The sequence below is a fragment of the Mus caroli genome, unplaced genomic scaffold (genome assembly GCF_978045245.1).
Source record: "Mus caroli unplaced genomic scaffold, Mus_caroli_1 scaffold_9, whole genome shotgun sequence".
Taxonomy (NCBI): Eukaryota; Metazoa; Chordata; class Mammalia; order Rodentia; family Muridae; genus Mus; species Mus caroli.
Genome location: NW_028227264.1, coordinates 122,765,933 through 122,793,652, shown reverse-complemented (window position 1 = coordinate 122,793,652; position 27,720 = coordinate 122,765,933). Strand labels below are relative to the sequence as shown.

At 38.0% G+C, this 27,720-nt stretch overlaps 1 protein-coding gene across 6 annotated transcripts in view; it reads left to right on the top strand.

Annotated features, from left to right (window-relative positions):
* Positions 1-27,720, top strand: part of Usp15 (ubiquitin specific peptidase 15) — a 97,646-nt gene that overhangs the window by 28,060 nt on the left and 41,866 nt on the right. Inside the window, exons 5-8 of one of the 6 annotated variants that reach the window (XM_021173674.3) lie at positions 481-626; positions 5,214-5,275; positions 15,726-15,812; positions 22,292-22,436. In XM_021173674.3, the coding sequence (XP_021029333.1) occupies positions 481-626; positions 5,214-5,275; positions 15,726-15,812; positions 22,292-22,436 (440 nt within the window). Of the gene's footprint in view, positions 1-480; positions 627-5,213; positions 5,276-15,725; positions 15,813-21,845; positions 21,985-22,030; positions 22,069-22,291; positions 22,437-27,720 lie in introns of those variants that run through there. The other 5 variants (XM_021173675.3, XM_085843218.1, XM_085843219.1 and 2 more) reach the window with 5 other exon arrangements.

The window sequence follows — 27,720 nt, the reverse complement described above, 5'->3', positions numbered from 1 at the left end:
AAGGAAAAAAAATGTGATATTTGGATGTTTTTTTACCATCTCACACATAACCTCACAGCGGAAAGCGTTTGTTTCAGTGTGAGATAGTCTTCAGTTGATTGCATTGTGAATTCGAACATTTTCTCCATTGCTGGTATTTCCTTCCCATCGTTTAGTTTCTAACTCCTCCAGAGTCTTAGAAATACATTGATTTTATATTGTGATAAAAGTTTACCCTGTGGAACAAATTATATTTTAGTGTTAGACAATTTAATTCTTCCCTCTTACAATGTTAAATTCCTCAGATAATCATGTCAGTGTTAAAATGAGCATTTCCCCAACAGCACATAGAAACCATTAAGACAAAGCTTTTTAAATTTTTTCTTACATATTTATCTGGTTTTTGCTATTTTATCCTTATTTTAATAAATCTATAATGTTTAGTCTTGTAAGAGGTTAGCTCTGTACTGTACTTACATATCTTCCCTCCTTAAATCTCAGATACGATTGAGAAGGAAATAAGAAAAATCTTCAATATTCCAGATGAGAAGGAGGCCAGACTGTGGAACAAGTATATGAGCAACACATTTGAGCCACTGAATAAGCCAGACAGCACCATCCAGGATGCCGGCCTATACCAAGGACAGGTATTCATTCATTAGCAATCGTGTTTTTAAGATTTATTTTGTTTTATGTGTATGTGTGAGTACCTGCATGTATGTCTGTACCACATACATGCCTGGTGCCCATGGAGACCAGAAAGCAGCGTTGGATTCCTTGGACCTGGAGTCACCCGTGGTTGTAAGCCAATTGGGTGCTGGGAACTGAACTTAGGTCCTCTGCAAGAACAGCAAGTGTTCCTAAAAGCTGAGCCATCTCTCCAGCTCAACAGTGATGCTTATTTTAGATGCAACTTTTTGCAATGAAAGACTTTGTGGGTGTTGTGTAGTGTATGGTCGGTTCTGTCTCACGCTACCTCTTTCTAACTCTTCTCCAGCCTCCTTGGTCAATAACAGCAATTTCTAATTTCCTTCTTGCACTTGGAAGCACTTTATTTCTTAAGAGTGTTTTCAGTAACAACAGCTAATGTTGTAAGATCAGCAGATTTCCTATAAAGGATCAAATAGTGGTTTTGTCTCTACTGGCCATACATGATAAGGCCTCTGTTGCAGTTGTAACTCTCCCATATTAACAGTATAAAAGTAGCTGTCTGTGATGCATACACCTGCGTTACAGTAAACCTAACGGAGCTGTAGGCTATGTGAACCTAGTTTGCCCATCCCTCTTGGGTCTATCAGCTCTCAATTTCTTCATCTTCCCTTATGATATAATTTTTAAAAAATCAATAGATTGAGAATGTAGGATATTTAGTTACAGTGAGGAACTGGTCCTACCTTAGAACTATCTCTTTATTTCTGTTCCTGTCCCAGCACTTACCTTTCAGGCTCAGCACATCTTGCTACCTCTAGTTTCTTACATAGTCACAGAGTCCTCCTTTACCGAATTCATTCTGAAATACAAATCTAGTTATTTGCCTTTCAGAGATCGTTTCTGCGTCCTGAGGGATTCTGAAGTGCAGACCCCTTAGCCAGCATGCGGGTCCTGGTTGAGCCTCTTGTCTGCTTGTCCATCTGTAGATTATTCTTGTCTTTTGGTTATCATAGGGTTCCTTTTAAATGCATTATCATCTGCCTGGTGTACCATTCTTCCCACTTCCCTGCATCTATCCAGGAAAATGTGTGAACCATTCCAATGGTCATGGTAGCCATCTCATCCCATTCCGTAGGTGCATCAGATCACATTAATTTACCTTCAGAGTCTAACCCAGGGGTCATGGCGCCTCTTCAGCTGTCCCTCTTTTTCTCAATATCCATTGATCTTACTTTAAAGAATTTCTCCCTTAATTTCTCTATTACTAGTATTTTTAAAAATATACTTAGACTATAAGGTTCATGCTTTGATTAGTTTGTTTTTTAGTAGCTAGTACCTAACAGAGTGACTGGTGATTTAGTGTGTAGATGGCTTTCTTTACCGGCTTATTTGAAAATTATTATCAACATCAGTAATGTGATAGAGTTATAAAAAACTCAGAGAAAGTAAGATAATTAACTATTAGTAAATGCCTGCTATATGTCAAGTTCTACTAAGCTAGCAAAGAGCTAGTCCAGTGTGCCAAGTGTTTGCTATGCAAGCGTAAGGACCTGAGTTTGATCCCTAGCACTGGAGCGATAGAGACAAGCAAAGCCCAGGTTCCAGTGAGACCCCATCTCAAAAAACAAGGTGAATCACTCCTAAGAGTGACACCTGGCATTGCCCTCTGGGCACACATGATGTACACACATACGAGCACACCTGAACACATACAATTAAAATCTTTCAAAGAATAAAAGAAATGGCGCTATTAGCCATATACCTCCCTCCAGAATCGCAAAAACTTCAAAGCAACGATTTTCAAACTCATTTCAGCCATTATATTCTTAAGTGAAATTACAAAATTCAGTACACACAGTAGGAAAGTTCCTGATGGAAGATGAAATCAGACCTAGTCAGTCTCCTCACTGCTGAGTCCCCTCCATCCCCACCAGACACAAACCCCTGCTCTGATTACCCACCATCTGTTGGTACTTGAAGGAAGCATGCTGTTTGAAATGATGTAGAGTTCATTCATTCAATGTTTTAATAGCCTTATCTAGTGGATGTTATTTTCCCAGACATAGAGAAAATGTAGTCTTAGAAAGTGAAAGAATTTGATGTTCTTCATAAATAAACATTAGTCAAATTGAAGACTAGATTTGATGAGAGAATTAAGCTAGTTTAATGAGAGTAAATATTTGTGGCAACTTCTGTTCATTTGGGAGGAGGTATGATTCAAAGAATATACCCTAAAGTTTTCAGAATAAAAGTATTGTGCATGTAATGTGAATACAGAGACCAGAGAAGAATATCAGTGTCACCTTCTCTATGTTTACCTTATTCTCTTGAACCAGGAGCTCAGTATTTTGAGTTCCCAAAATCTACTTTTCTCATCCCAATACCCAGCCCCTAGTGCTGGGGTCTAGGCACATACAGTCCTGCCCAGTCTTATTATGTGCATGCCGAGCATTTGAAATCAGAGCACACAGCACTCCTACTCACTGAGCTGTCTCCTAACCCACACTGTATTCTGCCCACTCCACTCTTACTGTAGGTAAAGCACCTTCATTACAGAGACAGACAGAGTGGGATCTGAGAAGTGGCTCAGTGCTTCGGAGCGCATACTGTTCTTGCAGAGGGACCTGAGCTTGGTTCTCAGGACCCACATTGGTGACTCACAGCCATCTGTAATTCCAGGTTCAAAGGATTCCAAGCCTCTTTGGGCCTCTTCGGGTTCCCGGACTCATGTGTACATATCAGTACATATACACAAAAATGTACATTACTTAAAAATAAACAGGTAAAAGAAAGTAAGAGAGAAAGAATATTGATTTTTTTTTTCCCCTGTCTCCCTTTAAGTTTTGGATTTTTCAAAAATTTTAACTAAGCAAAACTACTCAAAAACTGATACATTTATATAAAGGAGTGAATTTAATTACTTCTTGTGGCTTATTAATACTATCTATGACTATAAAATATGGAGTTTAAGTAAAAGTGCTGTTAGATATTGAAATGTTGCTAAACAATAGTAAATGCTAACTGGGAGTTTCTAATAGCTGAAATTCTTTGTTTTATACCTGATTTAACTCCTCCAAGTGATCATAATATTTATGTATATACAGCTATAGTTGATAATGTGTCACTGTAGTTGCAAGTTGTAGTAAAGAAAATCTTAAGCTGTGAATTACTCAAATGCTACTTACTAAGCCTTGTAAAGCATATACTTGCACGTTGAGATGATGGTTAGAGAGTTCAGATGGTGCATGACTGGTAGGCAGAAGAGGAGAGAGATCAGGGGTAGGTGCCTGGGCACTTACTCTTTGAGAGCCACACACACCCCACAGAAAGCTTTCCGAGTATGGAATGTGTTAGTTAAAGACAACTTTAGAATTTATACATCTATACCCGTTACATTTCATCTGTTGTATTTTATGACTAGCGTCAACAAGCCAATTTCTAAATGGTTTTGAAGCACACAGTCCACCAAAGAATATTGCTGTAGTATGTACAGTACTTTGTGAATTGTAACTATAAGAAAAAGTTAATGAAACTAAATATGTAGGATATATCCAAGTTTGTAGTTAACTATATTTCAGTTAATGTTTATTGTTTTGCATTATAATTTTACCATGAAAATTTAGATTTTTAGTTCCTTGTTAGTAATATCACAAACTTCTTTTAAGTACTTTTAAATGTTTTCTTCCTTACATAGACAGATCCTTCATTGGCACTACAAGAGGGGCTTCTTTATTAACCTAAAATTTAAAGGAAAGAGCTGGGATGTTTTAAAGTAGCTGTGTTTGGCATAGATTCTATATTGACTGAGATGGTTTTTGCCTGCCTGACACATGCTGCAGCAGGGAACTTGAGTGCTCATAATTTTATTATGAGATTCTTCTCAATGTGCCTATCAGTTGTGTAGTAAAAGATTTCATAATGTAAGGCTGGCAAGATGGCTCAGTGGGTAAAGGCTCTTGCTGCCAAGTCTGACTCTTTGAGGTTCATGCACACTAATGGAGGGAGAGAAATGACTCCTGCAAATTGTCCTCTCACCTTCATCAAGGCACATGTATGCCCATATATCATGGGTGCCTAAACACATTGACACCTATGCACACTACAGATAAATACATAAATATAATAAAAACAGTTCCAAAAAAAGATTTCAGAATTCATATAAATAATATAAATGAACACTAACTTCAAAGCCCAAAATAAATTATATGTAATGTATAGTTCAGAATTATTTTTGCCACAGTTTCTCAGTATTTGCTTAATAATAATTAAATTATCATATAGCCAGTGATAGGGCATTTGTTAATTGTATAATATATGTTACAAGTATAAGTACAATTTAAAAGTATACACTTTAAACGGAAACGACGTTTATTCTATTACTTGGCTTACACTTTCTTAAAGTTAATAGAACCAGTGATATTTTCCCCTTTTTTCTTCTTCACTATCAATGCTGACTTATTTCAGAGCATTTTGTCTTGTGTCCTTTAAATAATCGGTTACTGTAGTCCTTATCCACTTGTCTCCTGAAGCTGTTCTGCCTTCATAGCTGTGGAAAAACACCCTTTGTTGTGTCGTGTTTGCAGGTGTTAGTGATAGAACAAAAAAATGAAGATGGAACGTGGCCCAGGGGTCCCTCTACTCCTAAGTAAGTGCTCCTCCTTGTGGTTTATTGCATGATGTTGGGTCTCATTCAGATGCTGAAGTCCAAATTATAGCAAAACCTAACTAAATTGCAACAATACATACATTCTTCATCTTTTACAGTTCACTCTTGGGACATCCTCTAAGCTTATGCTTGCACTTAGATTAACGTGTTACAGATTTCAAGTCTTCAAGGTCAAGTAGCTTTTAGAATAAGTTACAGTGTAAATCAACGTTGCGTGGTCTAATATAGTCAGATCCTTAAGCACTTTGTTACATTATCTTGGGTATTTTTGTGATGTATACCTGTTTTTTAAATGCTTCTTTATGAAAGGCAGTCTGGGGCGAGAGTAGTGTTTTTATTATACAAAATGTTTTAGAGTTTAAGTGAATAAATGAAGATAATATCTAGAATATTAAGAGTGCTCTTGATGGTAAACAAAGGAAGAGTTGAAAATGTTAAGATTATCAAAATGTTAAGATTATCAAAAACCCTTGATCCTGTCTGTATTTCAGTACATAAACTCCAGCTCTCTGAGAGGTCACCCGTGCGTCTGTAGTAGTGATATCTCTGTAGTGTAAAGGGTGTGTACACTTACACGATGGCTCTTCTGCAGACACTGTGCTCAGTGAGAGGAGTGAGAGCTGCGGACCGCTAGCTCCATAGCCGTTCAGCCTTAGCTTACTGTCAGGCAACTGGAGGACATTTAATTGTCCATAACTCTGAATTTCAGGTTCTCTGATGAGGGATTGGAGATCTGAATTTTGAAAGACTTTAAAATAGTGATTTGTAATTAAATGAGTAATTTATTGTGTGCTGATAATAGCAAATCTGTAAAAGAGAATGGCTTGCTACTTGACTGCAAATTTTCTTCTAAAGGAAATGGCACCTGCAGGAAGAGGTCCTATCTTTTTTATCTTAGGTGAAGTGTTGGTGTCGTTATTGTTGTTGTTCAAATCTCTTGTGAGTTGCTTCCTAAATATATTAACTACTTAGAGGTATATATTGCTCAGTACTCTGCTTAGCTGAACATAATAAAGGGTCTAATTTAGAGTAAAACTAGAAGTCTTAATAGGAAGAGTTAAAAGCATGTGAGTTGCATCATGGATATCTTAACAGGTAGAAAATCGGAAGTTACACACTTTTATAAACATTCATTTTAGTGCTTAATCAAAATCCTATTTGTTTTTATCAATTAGGTTTATATTGTCATATTTTTACTGAATCTTGAAACAATTTTAAAGTAATAAAATTGTCGTCTATTCAGATATCATGAGCTCTAAAGCTTGAAAAACCTTTTCTGTATAAATTTACTGAGTTCTCCTGGCTGTTTTCCTCTTATCATTTCCTCTTTTTAAAATCAAGAGATTGCCTGTGCTGACCTTGACTCAGGAGCTCACGTAATTCTCTTATGTCAGTTTCCAAATTAGGTGGGGGCTACACTCTAAAGACCCCAGTCAGTCCATATCAGTTTTCCATAATCATTGTCATCTGTTCACAGAACTAAAGTCGAAAACAGTTTCTCGGTACCTAATATACCATACTTATGTAATTAATCCTGATAGACCATACTCATGTCATAAATCCTGATGAATGAAGATGTAATAATGGAGAGGCATGGAAGTACAGTAGAGTATCTATTAGTTCAGTAAGGATGCTAACAAAAATTTTAGTGCTGCTTAATGTAAAACATAGCACTTCACTGTAATGTATTGTCAAATGACTATTTGTCAGAATATAAAATGTTTAATATTGCACTTGTGTATGAAAGGAGTCTTAGAAAGCTAACAAAAGAAAATTCTCCTAGCTTAAGAAACCTTATGTAGCCAAAATCAGTAGTAGTAAACAGTGTATTTCCTTGTGAAATAGGAACACATTTCAGTTAAGACAAAGGATAGATAAATTCACTATTGGCACATACTGTGGAAGGGCCTTGTAACACTAGTGACCAAATATCTCGATGGAAAGAGCACACCAAATGGTCATTCAATGCCAGAGGATCACCAGTGTCTGATCAGTGCCAAATGATCAGCCCCGAAAACATACATACAAGTAACATATGAGCTGTTTGCATATACATATATATACATAATAATTAATGATGAAGCTGTGACTCTGAAGGAAGATAGGGTACCTGACAAGGATTGAAGGAGAAAAGAGCAGGGAGAAATGTTGTAATTACATGATAATTCAAGGGAAGATAAGTAAATCATCTCGGTGTGCAGCCCGCCGAGAGCTGGAGAAACTAAGCGCATTGGCAGATTATAAGTCAGTAGGCCTTTTCTGTGCCCAGGCCAGCGGCCTTTTCTCGGTAGGATGACTGATAGGGATTTTCAGTTTTATGGATCATATGATCTGCAACTTTGCTGATGGGGCATGCAAGCACCCTTAGCATTGTTACCACAAAGTTGTACTTGTATTACAGTAAATTTTTATTTATATATAAACAAAAGGCTTGAATTTATTTTATGATCCATACTAATACTAAAGCATGTAGAAAATAAATTAACAAAAATGGTTAAGGATGCAAAAATTTATCTGGTAGATAACTGAATTAGTACAATAGTTAGTAAAAGACCTCTAATGCCACACTACCCAGAAAATGGGGGTGGAGGGGGACAGGGGAGCCATAAAACAAAAAAAGACAAATGGCCTGGAAGAAATGGGTGAGCTCGGAAAGACCATTTTAAGTCAGGGCAGTCGGTGGTTTAAAATATCAGGATATTATTCTTTCTAAGAGTATTCTGGGGTTTTGTTTTGTTTTCTACTTTTGTTTGCTTGCTGTTTAGAGGCATGTCTTAGGGTTTCTACTGGTCTGATAAAGCACCATGACCTAAAGCAACTTGAGGAGGAACTCAGAAAGGAATCAGGAGGCAGGAACTGGAGAGATGCTGTTCACGGATGCTCAGGGCTTGCTCAGCCTTCTTGCTTAGACTGTCTTGTGACCCCTGCTCTAGTAGCCCGCATCAATCCTGAATCAAGAAAATGTAACACAGTCTGCCTATAGGCAGGTTCTACCAGCCCCATTTGGATCATTATTGAAATCGTTAGCATTTGTGTTAAACCATTTATTTTTAAGTGGCACTTAAAGAGAAGAAATGTTAAATAATATAAATATTAAGGAGAAAACATCATTTTGCTTAAAACAGCTAAAATATGCATTTTAGTTAGCATGAAAAGCAGCCCAAAAAATGTTAGAAATCTAAAAATGTAAGTACCCCTCAAATGTGATTTAAAATTTCATTCTAAATATCAACATACAATTTGATGTTTTAATGTGTGTGTGTGTATACATATGTATAATAAATTTAAAATGTTCCATGTTTATTAGTTGCTTTAGAACTTAGATGTATAATCCATATTTTGAGTATACACTGTCTTATACTTCACAAAAACCAGTCTCTTCCAGTTTTACCTGTAAAAGTTTCCTCCTAAGTTTCTATTGTGTTCATTGTGTCTGCTTTTCAAAGACCCTAGTGTTAGAGAAGGAGCTGTTGTAGGTGCATGGGTGGCTAAGCTGTGTTTCAAATGAGAAACTGTAAGGTAAGATAACTGTGGGCGCCCTGCGGTTCCTAGAACGCACAGCGCAGCCGTGCAGCTGAGCTAGAAAGCACTCTGTTCCTGAGCTGTGGCTTCGAGGGTGCCAGCTCATTTAACATGTTTGCCCTTATAATTCTCTCTGTATTGCTTCACTTAGGTATAACTGTCTCATAACACTTTAAGTTATTATTAAAATTACATAGCACAGAAAACTAGATTGTTTTTCTGAACTAGTAAAAATTCTTCTTTGTGAAAATAACATCATAATTTAATACATTCATTTTTATTATTTACTAAAAAAAATCCTGACAAAAATGTGAGAAGGTATTTAGAGGGAAGAAGTTGAAATGTGATGGTTCTGTGCCTCACGGACAAATAAACATCAGAGGAGGTCATCAACAAAGCGTGTGTGACTGAAAGATAAACTGTGCCAATAACTTTTGTTTTACATTGTGAGTGATTTGCTGCATGTTTGTATGTGTGTCATGTGGGTGCCTGGTACATGCAGAGGTCAGAAGAGGGCATTGCACAGAATGCCCTTGGGATAGAAGTTAAGCAAGGTTGTGAAGCCCTCTGCAAGACTGAGTGCTCTCAGCTGCTGAGCCTGCTTTCCGTGACAGTAATTCTTACCGCTGCATTGACTCTCTGTTCCTTATGGTGTTCTGATGAACGGAATTCTGAAACTATAGAGCATAGACTTAATCTAACGTTGTAGTGTTTTCATATTTCTGCTAGGAAAGAAGAAACACTCTAGGTAACACAAGTGCTTATCACCTTCTTGTTGGGATACTTAGTAAGCATGGAGGTGACTAGTAATTGTCTCTGCTTCTCTGCCACTGTATAAAGTACCTCCTTGAACATCTAAGAGAAGAAGCCGCATTGTATAACCAGAAGGATAAAAAGAACTAGTACATAGAAGTAACTGGGCTAAAGTCTTCGTAAGTGCATGCTGGGAAATTCAGCCCACAAAGTGTACACTTGACTTTATCAGTCACTGTGCTGAGACCTCTGCATGCTTGCCTTTTCCTTCTTCCTATTGCTCAGAGTGTGTAAGACAAGGGAACAGCCAACACAAAACCTTGTGGGATAGAAATTCACAAAGGAAGCCGAGCTTGACTATGAGAACTGTGGATTTGGATGGTCAATTGTCTCAAGTCTCGTAGGTGATACACAGCAAAAGGAAGGATCACAAAGTAAATATATTTAATACTTGAAGAAATTTTAAATTTTGCTTTAAGTACTTGTTTTAGAAGAATTGGTAGAAATAATAAGTTTGTCTTATTTTGGGTTTTTCTTACTTAGTCTTTAGATTTCATAAAGTTAGAATGATTGTTTTAGTCTGTCAGAACAATTACCTCCATTTTAGCTGCTCATTAGTGTGGTGTTAGCTTTTAATGTATGTTAAATATTTAGTTAATTTGACAAGAACAAGTTGACAAGTTGTGTTTTCCTTTTGAAGTAAGAATGTAGGCTTAGTATTGAATTGCATTCATTTAATTAAGACACCATATTGGACCTAAAACCCAGATACGACAGGCATGGAACTGTTGAAGTTTAATTTCCTCTGAAGTTAGCATCAGACCTTTCTGACTTTGAAAGAGATAAATACACTGTCTTATATTACATGTAGCCTACACTGGCCAAAATTAGTTTACTGCTAGGCAAATGACTTGGTACCCAGTCAGTCCCTATGTAGTATTCCAAACATTTCCTTTGTTCTCTGTAGAAAAACCATTGGGACATGGACAGGGTAATTTTCAGATTAGGTCATAGTGAGAGCCACGTGACACTGATCACCCTCAGAAGACTGACTAACTTATAAATAACATGGCATTAACTCTAAAGTCTAGCTAGAAAGGGCTATGTGTTCAAGGTCAGCCTGGTCTACAAAGTGAGTTCCAGGACAGCCAGGGCTACACAGAGAAACCCTGTCGCGAAAAAAAAAAAAACGAGAGAGAGAGAGAGAAGAAGAGAAGAGAAAGAAAAGGCTATGTGAAATCTGGTTTAGAAGTCTAAATCAATGCATGAGCTGTGTTCATTTATCAGTAGTTCTTTAACAGCAAACTTCAACTTTATCTGTAGCCAACATTGTCCTTTTTGCTGTAATTTCCTTGATCTTTATTTAAGGACAACCTTTACCTGTGTTTTGTATCACTGCGTCCTAGACTTTGCTGCTTCTCTTACTAATTCATCTGCCTGTGCGTATGGTGCTTGTCACACTGTCCATGTAGGAGGCCCTAGTTTATCTCTGCTCCTTCTCTAGTGTCACTTTCTTACAAATACAAAAAAACCCACCACATTAGGAAACAAGGCATCAGTTTCTCCCAAGTCCCTTTTGGGCTTTTGTTCTGTTTTGTTTTGGTGGACTACCATCACTCCTTGCCTGTCTTCTAGACGTGTAGCTGTTTCCAAAGCTATCCTTAACTACCATTCACAACTTAATAAAATCCTGTTTCTCTTGTGGGGAAATCGTTCATGTTGAGTCTCTGAGACGCTCCCTGGCTTCACCGAGTCTCTGCAGTGCGCTCCTTGTATCTTTGCACGTCTTAGTAATCCTCAGACTTATGTGACACTCTTCTTTCATTCATAGTAGGCGCTCAGAGACAAGATGGTTCAGTGCTGAGCCTTTCTCATAAAGGAAGAAAAGCAAGCTAATACTGTCAGTAGTAGTAGGACTTACAGCATCACCAACATTCCTGTTTTTCCTAAAATCATGCAGGACACTACATCTATTTGAATCAGATAATTTGTTGTCTGTTTTGCATGCCTAAATCTCTATGTTCCCTGCATTGATTAAGCAGGCGCCATCAGGATCCTGGTTCCTCAGGCACACTTTACTTACCTAGCTCACCCATCTCCCTGGCTCCACCTGGGAATGGTGAGTGCTAAGCATTGCTGCTGTGTCCTGTTGTTTCTAGCCACCCAAGAACTTCTTTTATGTGAATATTATGAGTTTGTCATAATTAAAATTAAGTGTAAAATATTTATGAATATCAATATTGAACAATTATATTTTAACATCAGAACATATTCATAAAGTTAACTATTTTAAAATGAAGACACTCAGAGTAGCATTAAAACACTTTTGCAAAACTTTTTATTTGTATTCTTTTTTCATATAGTATATTCTGATCACACTTTCCCTCCTCTAATCCCCCTGACCCTCCTCCCCACCTCCCCATACACTCAGTGCCCTCCCTTCCTTTCCTTATAAAACAAGTAGACAAACAAAAGGAAAATGTATAAGAACCACACAAGACACTTACATTGGAAACCATAATATGCAAACAAAAGATTAATAAGACAGAAAAAAATGTCAAAACAGCAGTATGAGACAAAGAGTTACAAAAACACCATTACGTTCATCTTGTGTTAGCCATCTGCTACTGGGCATGGTGCCCACCCTGGGGGAGGCATCCTTAATATTCTCAGTGAGAATGTGAAGTGTCATAAGTGTCAGACAGCTAACTTCTCAGAGTTCTGTGTGCGGTGACTGACACACTGTCTGGTAGCGCACAGGCAGAGTCCATGCAGACAGGTAGTAGGAAAGGGAAGCACTTCGCGGGTAAAACAGACTTAACACAAGATTCATTGCAATATGGAAATCTGAAGGATAATCAGTGACTTGTAATCTTACACTAAGATCTATATTTAACTATGCCTTTGATCATTTGAAAAATAGTCACTAACTTATACAAGCCTTCAGAACACTGGTGTTTTATAATACAATGCTCTTGTGAACTCACACTTTAAAAAATTAGTTTTATGGGAGAAGTTTGAAATTATCAACATTATGGTTGGGAAATCAGCATTATTAGGTATCTTGCTTGAAAGTTCAGACTTTGTCACTACTAGTTAGTATTTTCATTTATTTTCTTTGGAGTACTAAGCTGCTTCTGCCTGTTTTTGAAAGAATGTCCTGTAGGTACACTTGTCTGAGGAACCACAGGCAGTCATTGATGCAGAAGTAGAATGGGTGAGGCCTAGTAACTAGTTCACACTTGGGTTCACACCAGCTGTGCAGCCTCAGCATGCAGCACATCTGCTTTATGCCGGCTTCCAGTTTGCCAGACAATATTTAAAAGAAGTGTTGTGGGCTGGAGAGAAGGCTCAGTAGTACTCAGTAGTACATCCTGTTCTTCCAGAGGACCTGAGTTTGAGGCCGTCCTAGCACCCGCTTCAGGCAACCCTCAGTTGATTAGAATCCATTTCCAAGGGATCAACAGCTCTGGCTTCTGCTACTTCAGGGACCTGCACTTGGGTGCACACATATCCAAGTACCTACTACAGCCCAGTAAACGTCATTTTCAAGTGCCTTTTTGGTATTTTTAATGGGGTCAAGGAAGATAAACTTGTCAAACCGTGTTTTTCTTTTTAACATACTGACGTTATTTCCACAGGTTTCCAAGATCAAATCTCCCAAGCCTTCAGTCTGTACCCATGGCCCTGAGTCATCTCTCTTTTCATAGTACCAGTCGAACTATTTCTACATTGAATCTCATCCCTTTCCCACTCAGGATTGTTCCAGTCTTTGTCACACCCACTCCCATCTTCCAGACCTTTTCTCATGCGTGCCACAAGGTCTATTGTGAAGTGTTAGGAACAAGGTTCAGAGTGGTAAAGACTGCAGTATGGTGGTGTGGTCTAATTCATCCCCATGTGCCAGGAGTTTGATCAACATTGACTTTGAATATATCAATCCAGAAAAAGCTATCAAATAACATTCTGTTGTCTCACGTCATATGCCACACCAGTCTGTTGGGTCTTCATGCACACTGCTCTGAGAACTCCCTCTTTTGCTCCACTTTGTTAAGCCCACCCGTTATTGAGTCCCCTCTGCTGCCTTGATGGTTTCCTGTTCTATATGCTCTTCACCACTGTGTTTCTCTCTCTCCCCTCATAAGTAATCTTACTAGAATGCAAATCTGATTACATTGATGATCCTCATTAAAATCTGTAATGTTCCATCAGTTGGGTGACATTTTGATTCCTTCAAAGGCTCCTTATTATCATCCCTGTCTTAGCACCTCCTCCTCTTACCACCATAGACCTATGTCAGCCAGGGACGATTTACTATTAGTTCTCTAAAGGAAATTGTGTCTACAATCCCACACATTTACATATGCTGTTTTCTTCCTACTTTGAATACTCCTAATTCCTGCATCATTTTTCCAGTTGCTTCCTGTACACCTACAGAATTTCTCATTAGACGTTATTAAAGCACTTAGTGGTCTACATCTATTTTGCTTACATCATTTCTCGCCCACTAGATCGCAAGCTTGAGATCAGGGGCTCTATCTTCTTATATTCTCAGACGCACTAAAAACAAAGCACGCAGTAGTCATTTGATTAGTGTTATAAGTTCAGCTACTCATCAAGAGGAAAAGCTCTGGACAGGCAAGAAATGTCTATGTAAATATATGTCTCCGCTCAAATGGAGACCATAACATGGAAGGGAGTTTTGGACCATACTACTGAACTGAGTTTTGAAAATTAATATATTCAATTCATTGCTGCAACTCCTACTCTAATCCCATTAGATTGTTCTCCCTACATAAAAATGTTTAACAAGTGGCCAGTATAGTGGTATGCACCTTCAGTCCCTGGCCTGGGGCAGCAGAGACAGGTGGATGCTGAGATCGAGGCCAGCCAGTTCAAGGCTACATACTGAAACCCTATCTCAAAAAGCAAACAAACAAAAGACTTTAATTATCAAAGGCAAAGATTTCTGTTTATTAATATAACTAGCTAAAATGTTAATGGCATTAAAGCTTTAAAATGTTTACCGTATTTTCTCTTAAAACTCAGCAGACTGTATCTTCTATTTTAGCTTAGCACAGTAAAATATTATCCTGTGAAGGGCCTCCTGTTGGAAAGGCACCTAACATAATCCATCAATAAGCGATTTTCAGCGAGAAGAATCTCCTTCACAAAGAAAGGCAATTTTTACTAGTAGTTTTTAAATGTTTGCACTTTAAATTTTTTTCTTATATTTAAGAAATTTCATTGCCTGCCATTTATTTCATATAATATATGTTTGTAAAAAGACTAAACATAAATTTTGTACATTATATTGTCCTGCCTATTTGGTACCCACGTGGAAGAGATTCAGAGTCTGTCTGTCCCTTTGGACCTTGTTTAGGATTTGTGACTGAGGGAGCACTGCTCGGGTCCACAGTCACCAGCTAGATTTACACAGCAAATAGGAATGGTTTACAGAACTCAAGGAAAACTGAGTCCTCAGACACCTTTATGTACTTTAGTTATCTGTTTGAAATAAATTTATTGATTTTTCTGTCTTTAAAGTACATTTACTATCTAAAGGCCATTCATGTTAGAGATTAACACCCTCACCACAAGAGGATTCTGAATTAATGAAGTGTGTATCATGTAGTCAAGTAGATATATGTTCTTGAGTTTTTCTGGAGACAGTTTTGCCCTAACACTGTTTCCTGGGATTATGTTTGGAGTTCTCCTTTGCTCTTTGCAAGTGACATCAGGATTTATGAGTCAGTGACATTGTCTGAGGCCTGGCTGGGTCAGCACTGTGTGTATCTACAGTGCCCTGGTACCCACAGAGGAAGTAAATAGCCTCACCCCTGTACCTGCACAGACGCTGGCTGTAAAGTGCTAGGAACTGTTACCCTGAGAAGTGGTATGTTGAGTTAGTAGATTTATAAGAATAGCAGCAAGTTTTATAATTTCACTTGAAAAAGTTCCCTTTATACCATTATATTTCAAAGGAAAAATACATTGAAAATTAAAAACCAAATGATATTATAATTAGTTTGACCATAAAATCTGTTTTCCAGTATTCATTTACTATAAACATTGTCATCTGTTTCTTTTCTTTATTTCATAATTTTATAAATTTTCATTTTTTATCTAATTTGACATTTTCATATTTTTAAAGGTCCCCAGGTGCATCCAATTTTTCAACTTTACCAAAGATCTCTCCTTCATCTCTATCAAATAATTATAACAACATCAACAACAGAAAGTAAGCACTGAATCTTAAAACCTCTTTGTTTAATTGGTTGGCAAAACAATCTCTCATATCCAAAGTTAGGGTCAAAGTCTTCGTGAATCAAAATTTGCTTTCCTTTAAATTGCTGATAGTTCTTTCAAGAGTCACTTTACAAGAAATAAAACACTTTTTAAAAACTACTTGACTTAATAAAGAATAGTATAATAGCTGACTGAAAAAATAAAATGAACTTTCATTTTAGAAATTTTCATTTTAAATTTTAGAATTTTGTATTCTAAAATTTAGATTCTAACTGTTGAAATTTTTATAGGATTTTCTTACTGCTCAAGGACAAATCTAACTCTCATGTGCCATCTTAGTCTAGTTAATCACCCATAATAAAGGATGTGCCAGTGAGTCTTACCCGGAAAGCAGATACCGTGGAAAAAGCACTCTTTTTAAATATTAACTGTTAAGTGATACTTAGAATTATGCAGTTTGTGAAAATATGTAGTTGGCTTCATTGTATTTTAAAAGGTTGAAAGTCACGTGGACCTTCCTGTACCATGTGAACTGTATGTACGCTGAACTCAGGTTCTCAGGCTTGCTTGCATGCTAAACAGTTGACATCCTGAGCCATTTTACTGGCAAAACATGACATTTTCATTTTACTGGGAAAAAGAAAAAAAAAATTAATTGTGATTTGTTCAACCCAGTGTGAGAACTCTGGGTTCTCTGTCCAAAAAGACCACCCATCTTTATTAGTGGGTGTGATGTGTGCCCTGTGGTCCATGTTACTTTAACACTTCAGATGGCTTAACTCGTTAGTGCACTTCTCAAATGGCATCACATTTATAAATTTGAAAACACTAAAGCAGTTTGTGAAGTACTCGTAAATCAAGCAGTAATTCTGCTTACCATCTTAGCCTCCCTGTTAACATCCTTATGTTCTATAGGAACTTGCTAAATACAGTGCTTCTGACATGTCTGGGTTTTAAGTAGATGATAGTAGCTAAGATGGTTTTAAAGGGAAGGCTAATGAGGAGGGTTAGATCTGACATAGTAGAAACCCAGGCATGTGAACTGCACAGTCCTCCAAAGAGTGCACATGCAGGCCAGTGGCTCAGCGCCCCAGAGCCCCCTGGAAAGGAACTGCAAGACTGCAGTCTTCTGCATGGCTTCTCTGTTGAACTTCTAATCCAAGATTAATCAAGCATTTAAAAGAAGGGAAAGAAATTAAAAAAGAAAATCTTTTTTTTTTTTATGGATAAACATCACATTTGTAAAGGTAAGACATTTTCTGAATCAGAAAACTAAATAATATAAATGGGTAATAAAAGGGATTGAGTGTAAGTATTTTACATTGCCAAACTTCCCACTAATTAATGTTGTAAACTAAAACCATAAAAATGAAACTATAAAATCTGTTCCTGTAAGGCTTTTTCTGAGTGGCTGGAATATTAACACACCTTTTTAGTGATGTTTCCCAACTCAAGCAATCTTAAAACATAACTTCATTTCATAATTCACAAAAAAGTACTCACTATTAGCGTTGTACTGCCGTGCAGTAGAGAAGCATGGGCAGTGTGTCTGTTCAGATGCTGTGTTGACTTCTCCTCCATGTAAACATTCATACCAGCACAAAAGACTGTCCAACCCAGCTTAGGTTTTCTTTTATTTTAATTCATCAAAATTACTTTTTGTAGGGGATAAAATTTTGTTTATACCAGTTGCAGATGGTTTCCACGTTTGCTATAAAATAGGTAAATTTCAGGTGTGCTGTGCCCTTACACTTGTTTCAGCAGGATACAGTGGTATTTACTAACAGACTGTATTTTGGCTAGAGTCATTGTGTGGGTGTATGTGGTCTCTTGGTTTTCTGTTTTTGTCTTAATTTTTTTTTCTTCATAAAATAAAAGTATCCTAGTGTACTCTAGTCTCAGAACCTCTGAAAGAAGAAACGCCTGAGGGGAACTGGAGGTGATTTTAGGGACCTGTAACAGAAGCTACTTCCTGAGCCTCTGGGGACCTTTGTGAGCTTGAAAGGAACTTGGATGCATCATTTACCTTTCTGAGTGACAGACAGAATTTAGAGGGGTGTGTGTGTGTGTGTGTGTGTACTGTGTGTGTCTGTGTGTTGTAATTTGAATTAATATTATACTTAATGACTATTTTACATAAGGCTATCTCTTGATTTTCATTTGAGTTGAAATAAGTAGGAGGCAAAGACTTTGAGATGGAAATGGTGCAGTTTCAGTAAGAGTTGGGTAACAAGCTCGTGACCTCTCGGTAATGTACAGTCTTACAACTTGATATATGTGTCTACAGATTTAAACTGTAGGTTAGAATCTATAGTGTGTTAGAAAGTGCAGATATGGTATATAGTAAGAACAGCAGATAAGATTGTATAAAACATTTACAAGTCCAGAAATAAAACTGCTATTGTAAATGTGATAAAGAACACATACACTTATTTAATTTTTAAAATCTTTTTTTATTTAAAATATTGTGAAGCATCTGTTTTTAGAGTGCACTTCATTTACCCTATACAGCAATGTTACCTCTTAGATGATAAAATATCTCTGCCTTTATTATAACTTATAAATGATTTTTAAATCTGCCAATTTTTTAAACTGTTAAATTGTTTTATTACCTTATTTTTCTACACTACTGTATTTGATATATTGCTAACATTGTTACTCAAGGTATTTTAATGATCTACTGTTTAGATTTTAACACTCTGTGTCAAAGTAGGTGTTTTGTTAATTTTATTCAATCTCCTTTGAAATGAAATGATGCCCTGTATGAGATTACGTCATAGAAGTAATGGTAGATTTTATAGACATATAGGACTTGTCATCTGTTTTTGCTAAATATCCTGGTTGAACACATTTTCATTAATTGCAGAGTAAGCTTGGTCATATGTTTACAGTGTCAAACAGTAATACTGATTGAAAATTCAATCTGAAAGTTATATTAAGAAGTCAGATTCCGCCGGGCATGGTGGCACGCGCCTTTAATCCCAGCACTCGGGAGGTAGAGGCAGGCAGATCTCTGAGTTCGAGGCCAGCCTGCTGTACAGAGTGAGTTCCAGGACAGCCAGAGCTATACAGAGAAACCCTGTCTCAAAAAAAACCAAAACAAAACAAACAAAAAAAAAGTCAGATTCCATTTAAAACTTTCCATTTTCATGTATTAAAGAGAGTTTACAATACAGAGTTATTTAACACAGTTTACTTGTTTGGGTTTGTTTTTTCGTTTTGTTTTGTTTTGTTTTCTTGAGACAGGGTTTTTTTGTGTAGCCCTGGCTGTCCTGGAACTTGCTCTGTAGACCAGGCTGGCCTCAAACTCAGAGATCTTTCTTTTTTTTTTTTTTTTTAGTTTTTTTCGAGACAGGGTTTCTCTGTGTAGCCCTGGCTGTCCTGGAACTCACTTTGTAGACCAGGCTGGCCTCGAACTCAGAAATCCGCCTGCCTCTGCCTCCCGAGTGCTGGGATTAAAGGCGTGCGCCACCACGCCCGGCTCAGAGATCTTTCTGACCCTGCCTCCTGAATGCTGGGATTAGAGCCATGCACCAACACTGCCCAGCCTAACACAATATACTTTTAAAACTCCTATTAATATTTCTGTAAATTGAATTTTCCAAAGTAGCATATGCTTCAGAGATGATGACTCGGTTCTCGTCATGAGCAAAGAGAAAGCACGTGGCGACTCAGAGGGCAGGAGAGCTTTTTAAGTCCCTGTATGGCAGCTGTTAGCTTCTGTACTTTCCCTGACAAGCTTTAAAGTGGAATATAAATCAGAAGAGGGTACAAGCTAAGTGTTTGGAATTCATTGACTTTCAGTATCATCTTTGAGCAGATGACTGTCTTCATCTTTGCATATTTAAGCCAAAGAAAGTGTAGACACTGCTTAAAAGATTCTGATTTTAAAACAACGAGAAAACTACTTTGCTCATAAGTGTTTCCCATTTCTGAGTAAGTAAAAATTTCAGCCCATCAAAATAGTCTGTTTTACTTTTAGCATAAGACTGTTATTATCATTCTAATGAATAAAAAATTTCCAGCATCTGTGACCTGTAAGGAAAGACTGCGCTCGCTCTTGCCCCCTCCTCCCCTCCCCCGCACCCCTCCCCCTCTCTTCCTTCTAGGATAAGCTTGTAAGTGCGCTTTCATTGCTGTGGCTACTTAAACTTCACTATTGTTTCACAGCCAGGGCGTATCTGTTTTTCTTTCTCTGTCATGTGTAGAAATGTGCACAAATACTGGCCTTTTAAAAACTGTAGAGAAGATCTTGATTTTAATTAAATTCTGGTGATGATACATTAAATTGCCACCATGTACCTAGCAAGCTTTTAGTTACTAGGACTAGAAAGCAGGGCTAATAAGGCCAGCCATTTTACAAAGAAGAAACTTGATGGCAGGCTCTGTGTCCGCTTTATAATCAAGTTTGAAACAAACAGCTACAAGTCCTGCACTGTGAATTTGATTTCATCAAGCTTGCGTTTCTCTTGACCTTGATATTTTCATTTAATCTTTGAGTTAGATCCCTTTTAGGAAGACTGGAAGCTGACATTCATTCATTCATTTATTTATTTATTTATAAATAATTTATAAATTATTTCAGTAATTTTTAACTGAAAGAATCGGCATAGTCTCATTAAAAACTGGCTCAGCAGGATGATCTTATTGGATTGTATCAGAGGAAACTTACAGGGTGAACAGGCTGAAACCAACCCTCACCTGAATCAGCTGGGAGGATGGAAGTGGGGAATGGGAAAGAGAAAGCAGCAGAAGAGAGGAAAGTCCTTTACAGAAGGCCTGAGACAGCCCTGACTGGCAGGGCAAGCACACTGAGGAATGAGGACTGTGTCAGGAGAGGAGGGAGAGAAGGGAGGGGAAGACGTGAACATAGAGAAGGAGAAAGAGGTCAGGGGCTCTTAGGCTTGACATTGAAGATCTGTAAGCAACTGCATCAAAGCTCTTAGGACAGGGAAGGGCAGTAGTATGTTTTTGTAACCTTGTAACCTTAAGGGAAGTTTAGAATGGCATGTTTCCATTCTGGACCAGAGATAAAGCTCAGATCCAATTCTGTTGACTAAAGAACTGACAAAGAAGATTTAAAAGGAATGAAAGAAAGCAAATGGAATAAATACAGAGTAGCCATGCTTTGCTGGGAGAGCGCATTCCTAGAAAGTGCCTCAGCCAAGCTCGGAGTGATGTTCCAGTGCTAGAGACAGGACTTGGGATTGTGTTCTGTCTTAAACTTAGTGTGGTATGGTGACAGTGCTCCAGCACCTGAGGGCAGGAGTTAAAGGGTCTGTGCTTGATGATGTCCAGCTGCAGGCTGTCTGTCTGACACACTGCCTGCCACCTGTCGTCTCTTAGGCTGACTTGTTCTGACTTCTGTATTACCTGTTTGGTACGGTGTGTGTATGTTTACTAAAATGCTTTTAGAATAAGCAGTGATATAGTTCATATAAACCATTATAATATCCTAATGAGAGTATAATTATGGAACAATAAAATGAAATATTTTATTTTGAAATGAGCTATCAAAAATAAACTATAACCAGTCAGTATTACTAGTTATTGGTTTACTATACTTGTAAAACTGCATTTTACTTACATCAACATTTACTTTTAGCCCCTGACTTTGATTTGTGTTCAAGTTCGGCCTAAGGAATAAAAGAATCTTAAAAGTCTGATATTTTAAAACAGCTCTAAAGAATCTCTTATAAATATTCTTATAAAACAGTCAGTCCCTAAAAAAATTAAGAATTCACCTTTTCACAAAATTATTATATGTAAAAATAAGATTTAGCCTATTGACTTAATTATTTCTAAAATTATTTTGATTTGCTAAATTTTAGATTATAGAGAGATTTAAAACAGTTTTTGAGTTGATAAAGTTAAAGCACGGTATTGCAGCAACTGGAAGAAAGGGCACTCAGGGTCTCCTGGCACACAGTCCCTTCAGTGTTCCTGATCAGGAATGTTCTCTGCATCAGTGCTGACTTTGCTAGCGGAGCATAGAAGCTATAAATAGAACTTTCAGTGCATCTCAACAGTGACATCACAGTGGCTTTGGGCTTCTCAGTGCTCATCTGTAACTAAAGCCCAACTCTTCCTGCCCCTGCAGTCCTCACCCTTATACTAGCAGACTACTTCACAAGGGACATCAATGAGATGATTGATTGCTGCAGGTGGTGTCTAAAATCTGACTGCTTTAATTTTGATGGAGCGATGCAGACTGGAGCAAGCCGTGATGCTCCTCCCATTACCGCAGGGTAGAATGATATAATAGGGGGGCTATTGAGTAGTTAATGTGCTAGGATAAAGAATACCATAACTAAGGTTTCTTTGAAAATGCTATCTTAAAAAGTAATAGTTGAGTGTTCAGGAAAAGACATTTAATGATTAACTACATATCTGATGAATAGATTTAAAGTACTCTTTATTGTAACTATATTGTGATGTAATTGGCCACATTTTTGTAATTTTTTCTTCCAGTGTGAAAAACTCAAATTATTGTCTCCCGTCATATACTGCTTATAAGAACTATGATTATTCAGAACCTGGAAGAAACAATGAACAGCCAGGCCTGTGTGGCTTAAGTAACTTGGGAAATACGTGTTTCATGAACTCAGCCATTCAGGTAGGTCTTTCCAAGCAGAGGGAAACTTGTGCTCATGGAAGCTCTGCTACTGAAAGAACAGAGTTATTTTGTCTTTGTCTTTTCATGTTAGTACCAGAACATCATGTGTTTTGACAGTTTGTAATTTGTGGGATATTTAGGCATGTGCGTCTGCTGGAATTAGGATGTTATTCTGCCACTCAGGTCGTGTGGTTTATTGCTGCGTTCAGACTGATTGTTACTTCATGCAAAACATCACTTCAAGCAGGAACTGTAATTCCCAAAGTAGAAGCAATGACACTTCTCCTTTATTCAATAGAACTCTGTTGCTTAAAACCCTTAACTAGGGCTTGATATTTAAGAATGAGACATGTTACAACCACTTTCTCTTCCAGAGCTTTTTTTGGGTGTACAAGAAAGATTACTGCTTTCTTCCCATGTCTCCTGTGGAGCTTTTCATTGTGTTGTGTTCTGTGTGGCCTTCCATATTTGTTAGATATTTATGTCTCTTAATTCTGAGGTAATGAAAGAAATGTATATTAAGGCTGCTATCCTATATATATATTAGAGCAGGTTGCTCCATTTCCTATTATAGATAAAATTATGTGTTTTTAAAAGCCCGAAGGAAGGCTAGACTCAGGTACAGAGCATGGCTGGTGGATTACCACAAACAGCGTGGCTTTGTCATCTAGACATTGTCATCAGTTAGCTGAGTCCTAACTTAATTAACCCTTCTCTTCGCAGCTTCTCAGCCAATTAAAGTGTAGCTGATGTATCTAAGCCGGGAGTAGGCAATAAACTGGAGGGGACAGGGACACAGGTAGTTTCTTAGTGGGACCACTCAGGAAATACCGTGTGTCAGGCAGAGACGGCATAAATTAAACTGTTTGGGAATGAGCAATTCAAGGACTCTTAGTGTCTGGACATTATTTAACAAGATATTACCCTCATAGTTGCTTAGGAAGCAGTAAAACAATGGGCACTGAGCTCCCAGAGGAGAGCAGAGGAAAGCAAGCTGGCTCCCTCTGAAGGTTGTGTGCTGGAGGCGAGTTCTAATACTGCAGTGGAGGAGACTTACCTGTGTTTATCTCACAAAGACCTAGTGTCTGAAGAAGATACAGTTGACATGCTTACAGCTGCTGTTTCTATCATGTATTCTTTAGAGAATCATATTGTAGAACTGCGGTAATGTGCCCCTGACAGCAGCGCTCCTTTGCCTTACTCCATAGCTTTGGATACGATTGGTCTTGAGGACTTCCTTTTCGTTGTTGTGATGATACAAATCTCAAAGGCCCACTTTAACATGGAACTTTGTAATTTTGTTAGTTACTGAGTTTTGCATTGTTCTAGGGACTGCTCCAGTACTTCACACATAGTGGGCAAGTGCTTTACCACTGCTGACCTTGGCCCTCTGTTAGTTTTTGAGAGAAGATCCAGGTTGGCCTTAACCTCACTCAGATTGCCAGGTAGCTGGGATTTATTACAGGCCTTTTCCAACTTTATATTTTAAAATAATTATTCTGCCCATCAAAGAAAGAAAGAAAAATTGTCATTCCTGAGACATAAGAAACTTGAAAACAATAGTTTCAGATCTTTTAAGAAAATAATTATTTCTGACAACCTAAGAATTCAGTTACTCCAGTCCTTCTACAAAAACTTGGAAAACAGCGGTTATCAGAACCACCTGTAAGACAGTCCACACAGTCAGAGCCTTTCTCAAGCCAGGCAATCACTGTGCAAATGTGTGCAGGGTGTGGTCACGTTGTCCTCTCTGGATTCTGGCTTCACAGACATGTTGAGGAAGGAGAGCCCCACAGGTGGTTTAGGAAACACTGTGCCTGTAGTGTACTCTTGGGAGAATTTAGTACACACAACATAGAGAAGAAAGTGTGCCTCTAAAACAACATCCTGCCGTTGTGTGGCTCCCACAATGCTGGTTTCTTGTCCTGAACATAAGTCTTTGTTTCAGCTGAGGAGAAAGAACGGAACTTGCCTGCCCTGTCCTGTTGTCCAGCGCATTTCTCTAGAACCAGTGTTCTTATTAAATGTCTTTCTGTGTCATGAGAGTGACACACTGTGATAGATCCTAGTAGAAACAATATTCCAAAGAATGATGAATAAGTTCATCAGATTGTAAAATACAGACTGTATGTATGACATGGCTGACACGGTCAGCAGTGATTTTAAAATCTAGTCAACCTTCTGTATCTGTGGGTTCTGGATCCACAGACTCAGCCAACTACAGACAAAAACTATTTCTAACTTGCATATGAAGTTGGCATTATTTTTGTCTTTATCCCTGGAACAGACCGTGCAGCGGCTGAGCAGCCTGGTTAAGTGATAGAAGGACGGTTAAGTGATAGAAGGACGGAAACTCACAGAGGCTGCAGGAGAAGGAATAAGTTAATGCAGAATACCGTCTCATGTGAAGGACTTGAGCAGCCCCAGGTTTTAGCATCCCTGGATATTTAAGAGCTGACTTACTGAGGAGTCGGAATGGTCACATCTGTTAGCAGCACTTCTCACGATCAGTAGACTGAAGCAGCCTGATTTTTTTTTTTAAGTTATTTTAATGTAGGAAAATTTTGCCTCTAAATTTTTTCACATTAATTTATTTATATATGTGTGTGAGTGCACATGTGCATACACAAGAGAACAACTTGAGAGTCAGCTCTCTCCTTCTGCCATGTGGTTCCAAGGGATTGAACTAAAGTCCCCAAGCTTGGTGGCAGGTGCTCTCACTTGCTATGCCATCTCACCAGACCCCATTGTATGATTTGTGTGGGAAGTTAGAGAACAATGAAATTTAACTTATTTCTGTAATATAAAAATGGTATTTAAACTAACCACCTTTACCAAATAAATGCTTTTCAGCATCAACTCATTTTTAGGGAAGGTTTTAAATTTCAGACTTAGATTCCGTTTTTCTTTTAAAAGTAAAACATAGTTGCCTCATATTTCCCTTTTCCTCCTTCCAGTCCCTCCCACAACAACCCCCCACTCCCTCGTAAGTTATAGCCTTCTTTTCTGTGTTACTGCAACCGAAACATGTAAACAAATCATAACGACAACTTGCTCAGTCTGTGGAGTGTGACTTGTGTCTGTATGATTCCTGGGCCATCTGCTTGGCAGTGATGACCAGTTAGAGGTCATCCGTGAACGAGACTGTCTTCCCACTCTCTACCCTCCTTCGGTGCTCCGAGCTCTTTGTGTAGATCTGAGGGTCTGTGAAATTTCTTCCTGCCATATTAGCATGTCTTTTAGTCGTTGTTCACATCAGGCTTAGGCCGCCCTGTCAACAAGGTGTCTTGGGTGACGCTTCCCTGTCCTTTCTAGGGGACACAAACTGAGCAGCTCCCCCAGGTTCTCTGCTCTGTCTTTTCTCCCCCTCGCCTACAGTCAGCCCTATAGTCTGTAGTAATTTAGTGCACCCTAGTTTCATCAGATAATCACTCTAAAGTGTGATAGATCACATTGGTAAACTCTTGGAAGAATGAGAAGTGTACTGAGCCCATCATCGTCCTCTGTCTTTTGCTGATTTCCTTTAACTGGCGCTATTTCAGCTCTAATTGGTTCAGCATTGCTTGTGGACAGTTTTTAAGCCCTTACTTCTCTCCCCTCCCACCCCCCGCCCCCAACACACACTTTGTTCTTGACCCTGTCTTCTTTCTCTTTTTTAATATCAAAAAGCAGCTTGTGGATGTGCACTTTACACAAAGCCAGCTTTGTGTAAAGTTCAGGATTCTTTGCAGTTTATGTACAAACCGTATACTAAATAATATCAACCACTGTTTTACAGTGGCTTAAAAAACCTATAGTTTGGAGCAATAAAAGGGTTAATGAATTGTTTACTGGAACCACAGTTCAGTGACTATCTTCAAATGAATTACAAGCTCTCAAATTAAGCCATAGAGAGACATTGCCAGTCCAAGGTTGAATTGGGTCATCAACTAATAGTGCCAGGTGTTGTCTGTATGCTACAAGGTGTTGTCCATGCCATTTTCATGTCCTAGCTTCCTCTCCAGACAGGTCAGTCAGTTAGGTCCAAGTAGCCCTGTGTGACTACTAAGGAAACAGACAAAGGGAGTTTGCACGACTGAGATTAATAAGTGAGTTAAACAGAATTGTTACACAGAATATTCTGAGATAACATCGTCTTTCAAAATTATGCTAATCAGAGGCTAAAGAAATGGCCAAGCCGTTAAGTGTACTTGCCAGGTTTGGCTCCCATGACCCACACGGAGACTCACAACTATCCTTATGTCCAGTTCAGGGAATCCAACACTCCCTGCGAGGTCTGCAGGCAAAGTAAAATAAAATTTTCATTCACATAAAATAAAAAATAAATATTTTTTAAATGATGCTAATCAACTAACAAATTTTCATTTTGTTATGGTAAACTATAATAACAAAATTGACTATTTTAACTATAAAATTTTTACTATAAAATTAAAAGTATTCACATTCTTTTGTTTTGTTTTGTTTTGGTTTGGTTTGTTTTTCGAGACAGGGTTTCTCTGTGTAGCCCTGGCTGTCCTGGAGCTCACTTTGTAGACCAGGCTGGCCTAGAACTCAGAAATCCACCTGCCTCTGTCTCCCAAGTGCTGGGATTAAAGGCGTGTGCCACCTCACCTGGCAGGTACTCACATTCTTGTGTAACCATTATAAACATATTTGTGACACATGAATGGGCCATAAAATTCATAGTAATTTCATAATATAGCATAATATAGTTTTAAGTCATCAGAGCAGTTTCCTTAAAAGTTATATGCGCACATGATGGTTTGATCAGAAGCATGGTCGAAATAGTTCACACATTCCCTTGGGATTTCATTCTTATATCATTGCTATTTTTATTCCATTTATGATAAAATCAGTGTCTTAGATTTATATAATCACACGTATGAAGTCCTAGTTGTCAATAGTTTGTGAATATATCTGTTTATGTTTGTCAGGTATATAATTAAAATCAATTTTCCTATAATTTTTCAAAAACCAAAAGTTATTCATTCTGATCATTATGTTCAGAATATTATGTTACCAAATGTAGTTTTCAGGTAAGCTACATTTGTGATGTCATTTGTTAATTTACTCTGCATATATTTAAGTCCTACTGAGCATCTTTCACTCTGAGAGGTACTAATTATACTGTGGCAACGCAGTTTGTTTCTGTCAGGTTTAGAGTGTACAGTAGGGGGAACATGGGGGGGGGTGGAATGTGGTTGTAACGATTCTCAGGCATTCACATTTGAGCTATGACCAAGCAACGGGGGTGACATAGGCATATGTGAGTTCAAGTTAGATG